Here is a 16,208-nt window from a genome sequence, read left to right as displayed (position 1 = left end):
GGATGCCCTAGGCTCCAATGTTTGTTGCTGCTTATTACTGCCTCTGATGATGGAGACACATTCATTTAGTCATGGGCATCTCTGTGTCTCAGTCACTGTGTCATTTAGCATTTTCTGTTGTCTTTGGATGTAATTGATGAAGACTAGGAATGTGATGAAGCTCAAACAAGCCTTAAGCTCAATGCCGATAAACAGGGAGGTGTAAACATTTAATCAAAGAGTTGCCTAAAGCTCACTACTTACCTGAGATGTAATTCATCTTGGCTGCAAATATCCTTTAAAGAGTAATGTATAATGTATTGTAATGTATAAATCAGTCGTTAGTATTGTTTCCTGAAGTAAAAGTAAGCTGCATTATTTAAAAAAGATATTGATAACTGAAGCTATCATATGAGTAAACTAACACTTCGAATTGGCAGGTTAACTTAAAAAAATGGAAAAAGGTATTTCACTGTTTTGGAAATCATATGACATCATCAACAACAAACAACAGCAGGTTTACGGACCATTTAAAGCAGGTCAGCGTAGGATACATAAAGAATCCTTAAGAAATTCTCATGGTCCCATGGCATATTTAGTATTTTTGGCCAGTGTTACACAAACATATTTTGGAGTCATCAGTGAGCATGCTTTCATTCTAGACCATTATTTACTGTTCAGCTAAGCTGGTTTTCACTGTACTCTTACTTACTGACAAAGAGGACTAAAAACGTCGTCGTCGGATACATGTTGTTTAGTCTTGAATGACCTTGGCTGTGCTAAAATGGAAAGTTATGTTCTCTGTTTATATAATTGTCGAATATTTAATATTTAAACTTCAGTGCAAATATCGGTCATTAGATAAGATAAAAACTAACAAAATCATTTTTCTAATATCCCTTTAGAGAAAAATGAGGAAGAAGAACAAGAGGCCAAGCAGGAGATTAAAAGAAGACTGTCCCGAAAGGTACAACCTTCTGCAATCGACTAGTTTTCTTTGAGTTGAATTCTCATAATTTGTCAATTCTATCAGGAATGTATGGATTTCTGCTACATAAGAAATAAAATCATGCTTTGGTAAATAATAATTATGACATAAGTTCTTAAATTATGAGATGAGGTTATAATTGTCAATTTCTTATTTTTCATAATTTACATTTTATGTCAATTTGTTTTTAAAATCTTATAATTATGAATTAGTTTGTCATTTCAATTTATTTGAAATAAATGTAAGATTTTTTTCTCATGTGGCAGAAATGAGCCTCCATAGAAATTAGATGTCAGATATTGACAGGTATAAATGTAATGTATTGCTCTAATTTCAAATAACACACCCTGTTACTTTAGCATAATGCTCCATGAAGTTATGAATCGCCATTAATCACAATCATCAATGTGACATCATTGTGGGACATTGCACCACCTGCTGGCCTTACAAGGAAGTTAAAACCTTTTTTTGTCTAGTATCTCAATAATGCATCACTTTTAAGAACAGGACTTGAACTAATCAACTTGACTAAATGGCTTGTACTCGAATTTATTATTTAATACGTTAAGATGTTGTGAAAATAGATTAAAGAGTCAATTTGATCATGTCATTAACCCACTAGCTAACTCTTAATTGTAATGTGTGAGGTGTTGTGTGAAGTGAGAAAGAGATTTATATTCCTGATGTGTTGTAGAAGTGGCCAGTAGTGTCTGGAAGTCTGGCCATTTTAATTTGGCCCTTCTAATTTAGTATGCTTTATTGAGAGAATCCGGGCAGAGAATTTAAAAGGACTGATCTATAAATTAGATCAATAGTCATTTACAGAGATTTTCCTCAAAGTTGACCTGTTCTAGCTGAAACTGCAATAATAGACAGTACTTTGTAGACAAATGACTCCAGGTATAGAAACCACTTCTAAACACTTGTAAAGTCAGTCACATCCACCATCACGTGCTTCATTATCAAAGATGCATTTTGTTTGCCATTCATTGTTTCACTCACATAAGGTATTACTTACAGTAGGCTAGAAGGAACATGTTTAACTCATATTGAAGGAGACTGCACACACTAAAGGAATTGCTCTTGTCTGTAGCTCAGCGTCCGGCCCACAGTCGCAGAACTGGTGGCACGTAGAATTTTGCGGTTCAATGAATATGTGGAGGTCACAGAAGCTAAAGACTATGATCGGCGTGCTGACAAGCCCTGGACCAGGTTGACCCCTGCAGACAAAGTAAGCATTCCTCTCTCTTACTATTGCTTTAAATTGTGCATGCTGTGCTGCATAGACTTGTAAAGACACTTATGCACATGCACCATGGCAAATGTTGGAGCATATAATAGTTCTCCCAAGGTGGAAATGGTTCAATCTAAAAAAAAAAGAGCAGAAAATTATTAAAATATTTACCCTCATGTCACTCTAAACCTGTTATCTGCTGTATTTGTTGTTGAACACAAAGTTTTATGGATTTATAGACCCCTGGTCACTTTATGTACAAAATCTACATGAAAAACTATAACTTCTATATAACTAATTATGATTTATGAGAGAGAAACATTTATTAACGCATTTATTACCTGTCTGTATTGTTAAATGCATAGTTTATATTATACTGTTGATGGTCCTAAAGATAAAGATAAGTAATGCCCTCTCAAGTTGGAGAATATTGCATCAATATCAAAAGATTTCTTGCTTTTTGTATGGTCACTGATGCCACCTACTGGGCATGTGACTGTGCTTTAAAATATGGTGATTCACAAATGTTTGTGTGGTCAATAGTTCATTATAATGAATAGTGCTGTTTTTTCATAAAACAGTATATTAACATTATTGTACAATTATAATGTGAATAGTGCAGTTTTTATAATACACTACTGATCAAAAGTTTTTTTTTTTTAAAGAAAATAGTTTTATTTTGCAAGGACACATTAAATTTATCAGAAGTCATAATAAAACATTTATAATGTTTCAAAATATTTATATTTCAAATAAAAGTTGTTCTTTTGAACTTTCAATTCATCAATAGAATACTGAAAAAATTTATTATCTGTTTTCAACTTGGATCACATCGTCACTAATGGATTTTGTTTTTTCTTGTCACAGGCTGCTATACGTAAAGAACTTAATGAATTTAAAAGCAAAGAAATGGAAGTCCATGAAGAAAGCAAACAGTTTACCAGGTACGTTTGTGTACTACTAGCAGCCTGATCAGGAGGGTGAAAGGTTATTGGCTATAGTCCAGTAAGTCAACTGTCATTGATACAGTTTTAAATTAAATGATGTAATTGACATTAAAGCTGCAGTCCGTAACTTTTTTGGGTTAAAAATTATCCAAAATCATTTTTTGAGCAAGTACATAACTAGCCAGTGTTAAAAACGATCTGCTTGCCTTAGCTCGATTCAAACCGGTAAGCTTGTAATAATGTTTTCAATTCCAGTGGTACCAGTGGATTTCCGTGGGAATCTGTACACATAGAGAAGGTGTCTCGGCTGGTAGGCTATATTGCGTGTGAGGATGCGGGAGGTGCAGATTTATAGCCTTTTCTCACAGCACTTGATATAATTAAACTTATCAATTTGATGGCGGATCCAGAAAGGTTCAAACAGCAATCACCAGTGACAACTGGAGATTCCCCCGTTGTAAAATGCAAAAGACTTCGGAGTGGCTACAGAAAAAAAAGAGACTGCAACTGGGCCCATGCGAAAACAAGGATAAATATCGGAAGTGCATTAAATCTAGTCAATCCTGATGTTGTTAACAATTTGAGTCATACTTCCAAAAAGTAGAATCTGTGATTCCGAATGAGTATCCACACCGACGCGGTGGCTGACAGCCGCACATTATCCTCAAAACATTGGATTCATCCGCGCTGTGCCGAGGCACAACCCACGTAAAGTTGATAATTTCGCGAATAACTGCAATTGCAGATTTCGAACAGAGATGAAGACAAAGAAGAACAACTACGGACTGCAGCTTTAATTGCATAATCAGTAATATGGGAATTTTAGATGTGGTAGGAGATAAAGCATCAGCAGAAAGTTTCTTTAGAAGTCAGTATTTTGTTTTATTTTCATAATAATTGAACATCAGCCTTTCACTGACCGTTAGTCCACCGATCTTTCTGAGGTATAGTGTGGCTGTTCCTACAGGAAAGGGGTTCTCTTAAAGGCACAAAATGTACGATTTTTGGATTAGAATATCCAGAAACCACTAGAACAATGTTATATATTTTGTTGACTTGTGTACTTACATTATCCCAAATGTTCCCCACATTGGTTAAAATAGCTGATTTCTCTGGATTCAAACAGTGTAGCGGCTCGTGTAATTGCGTCACCTGTCAATGATGTCATATCTGTGTTCCCTTCGATTTTATTTCTGTAGAAACCACTTTAATATTTTATTATGTATTTTTTAAGACCGATGATCTAATCATTGTTATATAGTCTAACACTGTGAGTCTTATTGTTTGAATCTATTGTTTTCTTGATTTACTGCGAGTCTAGAATAATCAGAAAGAGCTTTATTTGTAGTAACAGTAATACAGCATTTTCTTCACCATACAATATATTTTAAAATGAACTGCATAGCATTTAGCAACACAAGTCATCCAGCTTTTATTAATATTCTAATATCAATCTAGCTTACTGCAATGTGGTCTCTTACCAGCCACCGTAGTAATGTTACAACTAGGGATGGCGAAAACTAAAAAAAATCTTGACCGACCACCGAGCCTCATTAGCCGGTTGAAACCGGTTAACCGATTAGTTTAAAATATGCTACGCTATTTGAAATAACAGCCATTTCGAGCCGCGCCTGCAATTTCACAACTCTGTCGCATCTCTCCGCCGCTCTGCCTCCCGCTCACACACACACACACACACACACACACACACACACGGCGCCGGCGCCGCCCTTCCACTCACGTCACTTTTTTAAAATCCCCAACAGCGTAAAACATGAGTCCCGCAAACGCGGCGCCGAGGAGCTTGTATGTAATCGGCGGACAAATGGCTCCTTAGTTTCGAAATGGTTTGGGTACAAGGTGATCGCGTTGAAAATAAAGGCGTTTGTCTAGCATTAGAAGCTCATTTGAAACATTGCCGCGGCTCATTTCAGAAAATGACAGCTCCGAACCGAAGAGACGCCGCTTTAGTTTGAGGTAACGTTAGTGCTAACAATAATAAAGAAAGACGATGATCATCATCACCTTATCTGTTACCACTGAAACGTATTTGTGATGTATTTTCATATTTAAGCACTGTGACCTCGCGCCGAATGTTTTTATTGGTTTATTAAGTAACGTTACAAACGGGCGAGTTATGGAAGATTGAGTGAGAGGGATTTGTTCACTTCACACAAAAAGATATTGGAATGAGATGCTAACTGTAGTAGCGTTTAGTCCACTGTCTATAATAGACTAATTTAGAGATCACTTCTTTTTTTTTTTTAACCGACTGCCGAAAACTTTGATCGGTTAACGTTGATACGGTCAACCATCGGTCAAACGGTCATCGGTTAACATCCCTAGTTACAACATAACTTTCAACACATTCAAATGTATATTAGTATGATTGTTTTGACCAAGTAAAAAAGCTCTGCGTTACCCCACAATTTTAATTCATCAAATAAAATAGACCTGTATAAAATCATAAAATATGCATAAAGTGAAAGGATCGGAAGCGGCCGATTGCAGAATATAAGCATATTAAAACCAGCAGCGTAAAATGTCCGAGTCTCTCTGCCCCGCCCGACTTCACACCACAGTAACGTTAATAAAACTTTAATACATTAGCACAACCATGAACATGATTTCTGCCTGAGTCCCGGCGGATTGCTTTCCATCAGCTGTGGAGATGAAGACAACTCCCATGATTCCACGCTCGTTCACGGCATCATCGAGCTAACCCTTTGTTATTGTTTTGACTAAGCGACCTCTAGCCGCAAAAATTACATACTGTGCCTTTAAAGGGATATTTTACCCAAAAAATTAAAACGCCATTTTCTCACTCTGATGATGTCAGCGTTTACTCACTCTGATGATGTTCTAAAGCAGTATGTATTTTTCTTCTTCTGCTGAACACAAAAGAATATATTTTAAAGAATGTTGATAACCAAACAGTTTCAGTTGCCATTGACTTACATTGTATGGACAAAAAAATACAATGGAAGTCAATGGGAACTGAAACGGTTTGACTATCAACATTCTTCAAAATATTCCTTTGTGTTCAACAGAAGAAAGGTCAAGCAGGTTTGAAACAAACAACATTAGAGTGAGTCAGTGAGTAAATGCTGACAGAGTTTCTATTAAGGTCCTAAAACGTGGTGAGCATGATGGGGTAAACGTGAAGTACAGCGAAAAGTCACATGATGTCTATCATCACAGTCGTTTTTGCAAATCACCCTGAATGAATGGGTTCAGGAAATGTTTAAACTAAGCACAATTACATTATCTGATGTGTTCGACATCTACCGGTATGTATCTGGCAGGACTCTTTATTCGTCAAGTGCCGTGTTGATCGACTTGCTGCTAATAAAAAGACCCTATCAGCTGCTCTTTCCCCTGTAGATGCCTCTTTTCCTCTAAATATTGCTCAGATCTGTTCTGTGTCCTGTCTGCTGAACTCGCGTCTGCTGTCTCTGTTTTGTGGCAGGTTTCATCGGCCCTGAGGCGGTGCCTGGTGGAGGGGGTGCTGGCTCTCTCTTCCTGTCTCTTCGCCATGTTTCCTGCCGAGAGGCTAACAGACTGGCTCCCTGCGGCAGCCGGCTCTTCTCTGGCACTGGATGCGCTTCGGTTATTGCTTTCAGCCACTAGGGGGCTACAGCGTGGCTAAAGATGGGCCTGGAATGCAATTATGAACTGAAACAGAGAGAGAGAGAGAGAGAGAGAGAGAGAGAGAGAGAGACCTTCAAACTAGATAGAGCAATGCAATGTTTGTTTGTTTTCATATCAGGAACATTTTTTGCACACACTAAGGACAAGACTTACACTCTTTTAATTAAGTGTCCCTGATATTTTCTAAAGGTTCACTTCAGCACAATAGTGTAAAACTGAGCGCGTGCAGTGACTCAACAGTGGCTTACGTTGTTGATGCGTGCAGCTCTGAGGATTGTTTTTTTTTGTTGTTGTTGTATATATTACATATTTCTTGCTGTATTCGTGCAGAGTCCAGTAATATCTATGAATATCCATGCATGTGACAAAACATTTGATAAGACTCCTGTATCTGGTTCTGTGTACATTACATGGATATTGAGGTCCATTGTGATGTCCAGGTTTATTACTGCCATTATTCCTCTGTATCCAGATTAATACCGTCCTCAGTATAATAGAATGTAATCAGATTTATGTTGTGCCTTTACAGTGTTGTTTTTTTTCCTTAAAAAAAGTCTGATTACTTGATATACGCGTGGTCATGTTGTAACATATCTTCTATATAACTGCTGTTCAGGAATAGACTATCATCATGTTTATGACACAATCCATGTTTATTTAACTTGCATTTTACTTCCCCTAAACATTATGACGGTTTTCCCAAAATTCCAGGTAGTGTCTCATTGATTTGGCTTTTAGGTTGTACATAAATGTGGTGAGTTTTATTAAGTACAGTGGTGCCGAACAAGATGTCGCAAGCAATATAATGTAGTAAAACAATAGTTTTAACTCAAAATCAGAAAGGGCTTCTAGTCCATTATTTTAGTCCATTATATAGAATGTGTCAGTATTGCATTATTGCACATTTTGGTGCTTTATATAATATCTGATTGTATGTCAAATACAGAATTTGCTGGACGCTCACTCATGTCCATCTTTTAGCTTTTTTTGTTTTGTTTTTTGTTCATGTTGTTAGAAATTGGGAAAACTTTTAAATTATTTCAAATCAATTGTACAGTCTGTGTATGATATATGTGAATACAGTATATTGCAGTATATTGTCTTGATTTATTTCACAGAGAAGCATTTAAAGGGGTAAGAAAACACATTAACTTGTATTAACATTTTAAATGTTTATATTTAGTTAGATCTTGGTTGACCAGCTCTCGCATTTACAAATCGCCATTTTAGATCTAGATTTTATCAACATTTAATCATGATAGAACCATTTAATATGTATGGATTATTGGTGTAGTGTACACATTTGAAATTCTCACATTGTAGTGAGAGATATATTCATATTTAAAGTGTGTATGTATAATCTTCATGTTTTAAAACTGTATCCAAAATAAGCCAAATCGTACAGTAAATCGTACAGTAGATAGGGTCATATTTACATTCTTTCTAATTGTCTTCAGTGTTGGAATCATTTTTGAGAATTATGTGGTGGATTCTTCTTACCACATACTAAATTTAACACAAAATGGCCATTTAGATGTAATAAAAATAACTGATCTTTGCATAGAATGTATGTGTTATAGTATATAATGAAAAAGTAATATATCTATTACATTTAAATGCTCTCAGATCACTATTGCCTTATTTTGTGCTTAATGAAGATAATGGGCTGAGAAACCAAACATTATGAGAGCATTTATTTTATAAAATATTTGTGCAGTGAATCAAAATGAAACAAGGACACCTGGCTGGATTTATTTCATGCTGCAGTCAACTGTAAAATCCATGAGCATTTTAGTAAAACAAAACAAGAGGATTTCTTGCAAAATAAGCAGCTTTCATTATAATCTTTATTAAGTGTAGAGCGCATAAATGCTATTTGTACAGCTTTTGTAAGATTTTATCATTTAGATTGTATAATTTAGAAGCAATTACTTGATATTTTATGCTGTACATTCTAAATTATTCTGAGCATACATCTATATACTTCGACAAGCTGAAAGGGTTACTGTATGTGAAACCTTTTTATGCGAAGATGCATTTTAAAATAAGCTTCTTTATTGTAATTGCACTGACATATAAATAAAGCCATTTTAATGCATTTATACTTAGATTCCTACAGTAGGAGACATTATCCTGCAGTGGCTAGATTGTCGACATTAAGTCAAAACGATTGTATTAACATGTCATTATTGTAAGTGATAAATCAGACGCTTGCTATTGTAAATACTGGATTTTGTCCAGGAAATCTTTGTGCGCAAGAGGACTAAAGGAGTCAGCTGTGCTCTTGAACTGTTCCCAGTGACGCACTAGTCATGCATTGAGTATTGTGCATGTGTTTGCTCTGACAGACAAACAAATCCCCCCACCCCCCACTTTTATAAAAGTACAGTAAATGACATATGCAATAGTTTATTTCTTGGGGGGAAAAAAACTTCCATACACATACAGAGCAAATATTGAATATGTCGGCTGGTCACACATTTCCCATCAAGCCCTTTTAGAGATGACCAGCGCTGTCGTCATTGGCGCCAAGTGCACTCCATTTGATTTCATGCTTGTTTTAACTTGTTTTTCCTCTCCAGTTGCTTGTGCCTCTAATCAGATGGTGCTGGCATATGTTCTCACATGTTTAATCATAGATGTACTCAGATTAACAAAAAAAAAAAAAAAACTTTATGATCTTATATTGAATTGCAGCATGACAGACATATTTTCAAATTAATTGTGCATAACTGATTTGCTGGAGCAAAATGACCTTTAATCTATAAGCACATTTAGGCTCTAGGGCACACAACAAGCTGACTTAAGACTTATCTAGCATGTGACAGTTCTTCCTCTGCTCATATTCAATGGCTTTCCGCTGTAGATGATGGTTTTATGGTTGACTAAATGTAGCAATAGCCACGTCCTCAAAAACATGCTGTCAAGGTTAGCGCCAACCACTGAAGGACATTAAATGTTTGCTCAGTGGTCTTTTTGTGTGGTCAGCCCAGGTGCTCTTTTCTCAGAGCAACGATTATGTTTGAAAGAAGAGCTCTGTCTGTTAGTGTAGGAGGGTAATGACTGACTGAAAGGGTTGTTTGAAATGACCATCTGCTAAAGTGCAGCATTTTTACACACAATTCCTTCTGGGGCATCTTTCTGGACTCCTCAACAGCTTAATTCAGCATTATTCCTCTTTTTAAATTAAAAATAGCTGGTCTTCTTCAGCATGAGCACCACCGGTGCTCTGCTGTGCCAGTATGTTGTTCCTGATCCTGACACTGCAGAAATGACCCTGTTGTAAGAATAACTCAAACTGTGGGGCCAGCTGGCGAGGAATTGCCCTGCTATGATAGTGGCAACCGCTGACTGTCACGATCAAAGACTGCAAATCTCTTATCAGTGAAGTCATGGTGATGCCAAATATCCTCTGCGCTGATTCATCAGACAAACATTGGAAAAAGCCACTCCTTTTTTATGCTTTCGCTTGATTTATTTGTAAACGAGCAATATACCAAAACGAATCGAAGCAACTTTCCACACTTTTTAGAATATGTAAATAGATCTGTTTCCCATTGAGAGCAAATTTACTTATTAGACCAACCTTACAATGTACTTGCTGTAGTAAGGCCTTTTATCGTTTACAGACTTATTTGAATTTTCAGCATCATTACTCCAGTCTTCAGTCTCACGTGATCCTTCAGAAATCACTAATATGCCGATTTGCTGCTCAGGAAACATTTCTTATTATTAAATGTTGAAAACAGTTGTGCGGTTTAATATTATTATTATTATAACTTTTTCAGGATTTCCTGAGGAAATTGAAAAACAAATCTTTTCTAAAATTATAATTGCGTTTACTGACACTTTTTATCAGTTTAATGCATCCTTGCGGAATAAAAGTATTAATTTCTTAAACTTTTGTAATTAAAATAAATGTTATAATATTAAAACAATACAATCAATGCATTTGTGTGAGGGTATCAAATTTATTACTTGCAGTTCAACAACCTATACAAAATACCACAAAAAAAAGAGAAAACATTGACTGGTTCTCAAACAAGATGATTTAAAGAGCACCCACACCCCCCATGTGTCCAGGGTCGATCACCTCCCCCTCCCTCTCTGTGCATCTCTCAATAAACATATCAAGAGCACAGCCCTATAAAACATCCAATAGGGATTTAGTCACAATGGCCCTAAGCATCTTCAGGTTTGTCGGCTGGTGGACCACATGGCTGCAGCATCTTCTCCATCAGGTTAAAGCGGACCCGAGCCTTGCTCTCGTTCTCAGCGACGGCGAAGTAATTGAGAAGGTCAAAATGGCCCATATAGGAGCAGTACGAGTCTCTGTGCTGGTTAACTAGCCATTCCCATTTGCTAGTGTCTGCATGGCCCGTGCCGATGTACTTCGACTGCAGATGCTCCAGCTGACTGTGGATGTTGTAACGGTCTGTCATCTTCGATTAGAAAAATCTGTTTCTGACACAAAGAAAGAAAATTAATAATAACAACTTAAACCTCTTTAGAGGTATAACCATTAATTTATGGCTATTCTTCAATATTCTTCACATTAGAACTCAAATCATACATTTTAAGGTTCTCTCCAAAATACTTGTTTTCAACATAAGATTTTCTTCATATTAAGTCAAGTTTCGATAAATATTCGGAATATTTCCCCTGAGAAATTAGGCTCTTTCATTCTCCGTTCAAGTGTGGTGGGACTAACGTTAATAACAACGATTGTGTGATCGGGGAACAGAAATAGTTAAAGCACAGTAAGTTAAGAAATAGCTTAGATCATGAAGAGTTGCCCGGAAAGTCGGAATGCAAAAGTTATTCAGTCTTGCGGTAAATCAAAACAGAAAAACAAATGAAAACTATTCTGACTTGTGGTACCATGTACTACGTTGTGGACATTGAGTAACGTTAGCCTAACGTTATGTTTGTTGTTAAGCTAATTTAGCTGAACGGATTACATTCTTTTCAAATCAAATTTCTCATTAAACCACAATCCTGTCGTTGGTTATTATTTACGAACACTATTATTGTACTTACCTATGGTATAAAAACGGAGAAAGGTAAACGAACGGATCCCTTAACAGTAATCGTTCAGTAAGCTCAGTTCAGTTGCTCTGCGGGAAACTAAGAGGAGCGGAAGGAGTTACTCAGATATCTGTCGGTGTGGAAAATACTGCCACAGACAGAGTTCCGCTCTGATGAACCTCATGCGTTGGAAGTCTTGATCACTCTAAAGGGGTTTATTATTGTGATAAGGAGTGGCTGATTACCCCCCTTATTATTACACGGCTACATGGACATAAAATATTGATTTTAAGTTTAGAATATATTATATTATTATCTTACTTGACTATCATAAAGATTCCACAGAAAAAAAAACAAGAAAAAAAAACAGGTGAGAAAAACAGTCAGCCTAGCAACAGGGTGAACATTTCAACGATAATAAAAAATTATACATTAGGCCTTTCATTTATTACAGATCAGTTTACTTATCCTGTTGATTAGTTATCTAGCATACCGGTATTTAGGTTACAAGGTAACAAATCTTTTATTTTTTCCATCTAGTTTGTGTTTTCTAGCTTTAACTTGACTCTTGAGCTTCTGACAAAGGTTGCATGCTCACGATATAGCCTATATTAAAATTATTACTGCCCTCCCTGGCAATTTTTATTACAATAAGTAGTTATTTTAGGTCAAGAAAGCTAATTAACTATTTTAACTTTGATATGAAATGACCTCAGAGTGATACAAGAAACATAAGAGTAGGCTACTCATTATCCACATTATTTTATTTTTAAGAGCAGACACAGCCATTTGTAACTTGACTGTGCAAGGCTTCCAGTGTTATTCGCTTCCAGTTATTTTACCTGTACAAAAACAGCCCATTATGCTGTTTTATATTGCAAACGAGTAGGCCTATTTGTTATAATATTATTTCAATTTCAAATTTTTGATTTTCAATCAAAATCATAATGACACTGGCTTGTAGAGCAAATAGTTTTACCATTTACTGCACTTTGTTATCCTTTTAGTTATTTACAGCGGCTAATGAATCTGAAGTCTCGGAAGTCACATTCACAGAAAATAGCCTACTTCTGTTTTTCAAAGTAAGGTGGTCAGAGTCCAACAGTGTTTTTCAGAGGCCTTGGTTCAGGAAATATTTTTAATTTTTCCCTCAGGTTTAAAAAAAAAAGTCTGAAAAGATATAAGCCATGAACCAAACCCACAATGTACGACGTGACTCGCATCACAGACTTTGCACTAGAGTTCTTGGTGCATTGCTTGTTTTGATTGTGTGATTGGTGGAGATTTTTCCAGAATCATGGGTAATGTTGTTTTCACCCGGAACACCACGTTAAACATTATGGCTTCAACAAAAGCACATAGCCTACCGTTGATTAACAACCCTGTAGCTTTAGGACTGTCTTATCTTAAGTTTTATAAGTTATTGTTAAAAATCAATTCACCTAGAAATGGAATGGGATTTTTACTTCCGGTACCAAACTGTTGCGCTCTAAAGACTATAAAAAAATGTGAAAACATTTCTCAATGCTGCAATTGACCAGTCAGAATCAAGTGTTCTAAAACATAATAAATGTGATTGCTTTTTGAAGGAAATATGCTGATCATGTTTGTATAATGATAAAGAAACGGCAGATTTACTGCACTGATGTTGACTACATTAAAAAAACAATGGCTTTATTTCTTTTAAAGATACTTTTAGAAAGCAGACCTCATTTAATTTTTCAACGTTCAAAAACTGTATGTGTGAGTCATCAAAAATGGAATCAGACACTTGAATGGGTTCTGTTTGATCTCATTACTGTAATTTAGAGGAAATGACATGATCTCACTTCTGCGGCCCATTTTTTTTCTTAACATCAACAATCTGTCACTAATGGAGTTTGCCATCTACAATATCAAACCCTTATCTTACTAGCGGCAGCAGTGGAAGAGAGCATGCTGCAAGTGCATTATAGAACTCGTCTAGTGCAATTTTCTGGGATCATACAGCACAAGATGTCTGTTAAAAAGCACTTCAGCTGGAAAGCATCTGTTGCGTGCAAATATTTGATAAACATCTTTTAAAAAGCAGTTTAACTTACATTATAAATGATAAATGCCTTAGAGAGTTTCTATTGACCTCTGACAGGAAACATCTTGGGACTGATTGCAGATCAGCAAATGGACTAAAAATACATATTTTAGATGAGAACATGCAAATTAATAAGACATATCTGCAAAGTATGTGTGCTATCAGGGATATTTGTGTTCTCTCTTACTGTAGGCTATTTACAATCATGTGTCGTCTACTGTAAAAACACAGTGATTCTGATATGATTGTCTCTAAATCACCAATATAGGCTACTGTGATTATTTTTTTTTTTATAGAAAGGAGAGATAGGAGTGCAGGCTTGTAAGAGCACTTGTCTTTTAATAATGCCAGGTGTCAGTGGCATTCGTGGATATGTGATAGCTGAGAACCGTACACATAAAAATAGTATTGTTGGCACAAAGTTAACAGTTTTTCTTTTGTCCTCATAATGACATGAGGTGTGAAAATCACCAGTCTCTTGTTTTCTGACAGCCTCATTCATTTTAGCAGTACAGTACACCACAGGTTTGGAGAGGAAAGAACTGATCTGTGCTTTCCAACTGCAGTACATTACAAATGACTTCTGAAGATGTAACTATGTTACGTTTTGGAAAATTGGTGGTTAATATGAATTCATACCCCTAAACCTTAAAGGGTTAGTTCTCCCAAAAATGAAAATTCTGTCATTATTACTCACCATCATGTCATTACAAACCCTTAAAACCTTGGTCTATCTTCGGAACACAAATGAAGATAGCTTTCTGACCCCCCATGGACTGCAACGTAATTGCCACTTTCAAGGCCCAGAAAGGTAGTAAAGACATCGTTAAAATAGTCCATGTGACTACACTGGTTCAAACTTAATTTTATGAAGCAACAAGAATACTTTTTGTGCACAAAAATAAAATAAAAAATATCGACTTTATTCAACAATTTCTTCTCTTCCATGTCAGTCTCTGATGCTGTTCACGTTCTAATCATCACAGTGCAGCGCTTCCAGGTTATACGTCAGAACGCCGGCTCAGTATTGGCCTGCTCCTGCATCAGCATCACACGCATGTGTCGTGGTTTTCACGTGAACAGCGTAGGCGACACAGAACAGAAGAAACTAAGTTTCCTTTAATAGGTTTTCCTCTGCAATCTACAGAATCCATGTCAAACTTTAATTATGTTCAGAGGTGGGACAGTAACAAGGTACATTTACTTGAGTTTATGACTTTTTACTTTTTGAGCATCTGTACTTTACTTGAGTATAATTTTTTCTGGAAACGTTTTACTTTAACTTCACTACATTTGGAAGACAAATATCATAATTTTTACTCCACTACATTTCTGTCAAGGTCCTTGAGTAGAAAGTAACGTCAGTCAGGGGATGATTTTGGTTGCAGGGGTTGCCCTTTGGTTGGACATGAAAGTCGAGTTGAAGTCAGAACCCGACTGATGTTTGTTTCTGACGTCAACCCGATTTTCATTTTCAACCACAATACAACGTCTGCCCAGCGTTGGAGATTAATGTTTATTTGGCGTTGGATTCTGCCATCAACCTGAATTTCATTTTCATCGTTGGGTTTGGTCTTCTAAATGTGAATTTTGTCATTGTTTTGGAGCACACTAGCTTATAGATAACAGTAAGGCAAACATATTCATACTAAAAGACAAAAAAAAATAACTATTTGAGGGAACAGCCATTTGGGTGTCCAAAACCATTGTGGAGGTTATCGAGTGCACTTATTCAATCTCACATTCAATCCCACTATTGGAACTGTGTTCTAGAAATAAATTTGATATTGACATGAGGGTAGGCAGGCAGGCATAGATTCAGAGGCATAAGGTACTGTAAGTATTACATACAACAATAATAAAACAATGCATTGACATTTACTTTTGATACTTAAGTACTTTTAAAAACGAGTACTTCTGTACTTTTACTCAAGTAAAAATCGGTATTTACAACTTTTACTTGTAACAGAGTAATATTTGACCAGTAGTATCTGTACTTTCACTCAAGTAAGGTACTTTGTCCACCTCTAATTATGTTATACTAATGACAGCCAGCGGAAGGGATGAAGAGGCAGATGTAAAAAACTAAAACTCTATGGAGCAATCAACCCAAATGTTCATCCTCGGTTTCATGTTATGGATTTCATCTTTTTAATTAGGTTTTATACGTGATCATATTTGCAGAGGAAAAGAAACAATCTTCCATTGCTGTAAAAATACTGCACCCTAAGGTCACAGTTAAATGCGAACTTCAATGATGACCTGAATGACTGCCGCCCCCTCCCGCCTGCCGCTCTGCGGTTTCTCTCG

At 36.3% G+C, this 16,208-nt stretch overlaps 2 protein-coding genes across 11 annotated transcripts in view; one reads left to right on the top strand and one right to left on the bottom strand.

The window, feature by feature from the left end:
* phactr2 (phosphatase and actin regulator 2) overlaps positions 1-7,895 on the top strand; it is a 41,140-nt gene extending 33,245 nt beyond the window's left edge. For all 9 annotated transcript variants that reach the window (XM_079636024.1, XM_079636026.1, XM_079636023.1 and 6 more), the window contains 4 exons: positions 885-946; positions 2,061-2,198; positions 3,069-3,145; positions 6,618-7,895. In XM_079636024.1, coding sequence (XP_079492150.1) covers positions 885-946; positions 2,061-2,198; positions 3,069-3,145; positions 6,618-6,633 — 293 coding nt within the window. In that variant the 3' untranslated portion in view covers positions 6,634-7,895. The remainder of the gene's footprint in view (positions 1-884; positions 947-2,060; positions 2,199-3,068; positions 3,146-6,617) is intronic.
* A 2,867-nt stretch (positions 7,896-10,762) lies between these two features.
* The window catches only part of sf3b5 (splicing factor 3b, subunit 5), a 40,728-nt gene continuing 35,282 nt past the window's right edge, over positions 10,763-16,208 (bottom strand). Inside the window, exons 2-3 of one of the 2 annotated variants that reach the window (XM_079636032.1) lie at positions 11,840-11,927; positions 10,763-11,263 (exon numbers count right to left, since the gene is read on the bottom strand). In XM_079636032.1, the coding sequence (XP_079492158.1) occupies positions 10,981-11,241 (261 nt within the window). In that variant the 5' untranslated portion in view covers positions 11,242-11,263; positions 11,840-11,927 and the 3' untranslated portion in view covers positions 10,763-10,980. Of the gene's footprint in view, positions 11,264-11,839; positions 11,934-16,208 lie in introns of those variants that run through there. The other variant, XM_079636033.1, reaches the window with a different exon arrangement.

Source organism: Phoxinus phoxinus (assembly GCF_949152265.1).
Source record: "Phoxinus phoxinus genome assembly, chromosome: 14".
Classification (NCBI taxonomy): domain Eukaryota; kingdom Metazoa; phylum Chordata; class Actinopteri; order Cypriniformes; family Leuciscidae; genus Phoxinus; species Phoxinus phoxinus.
This window is presented reverse-complemented; position numbering and strand designations above follow the sequence as displayed.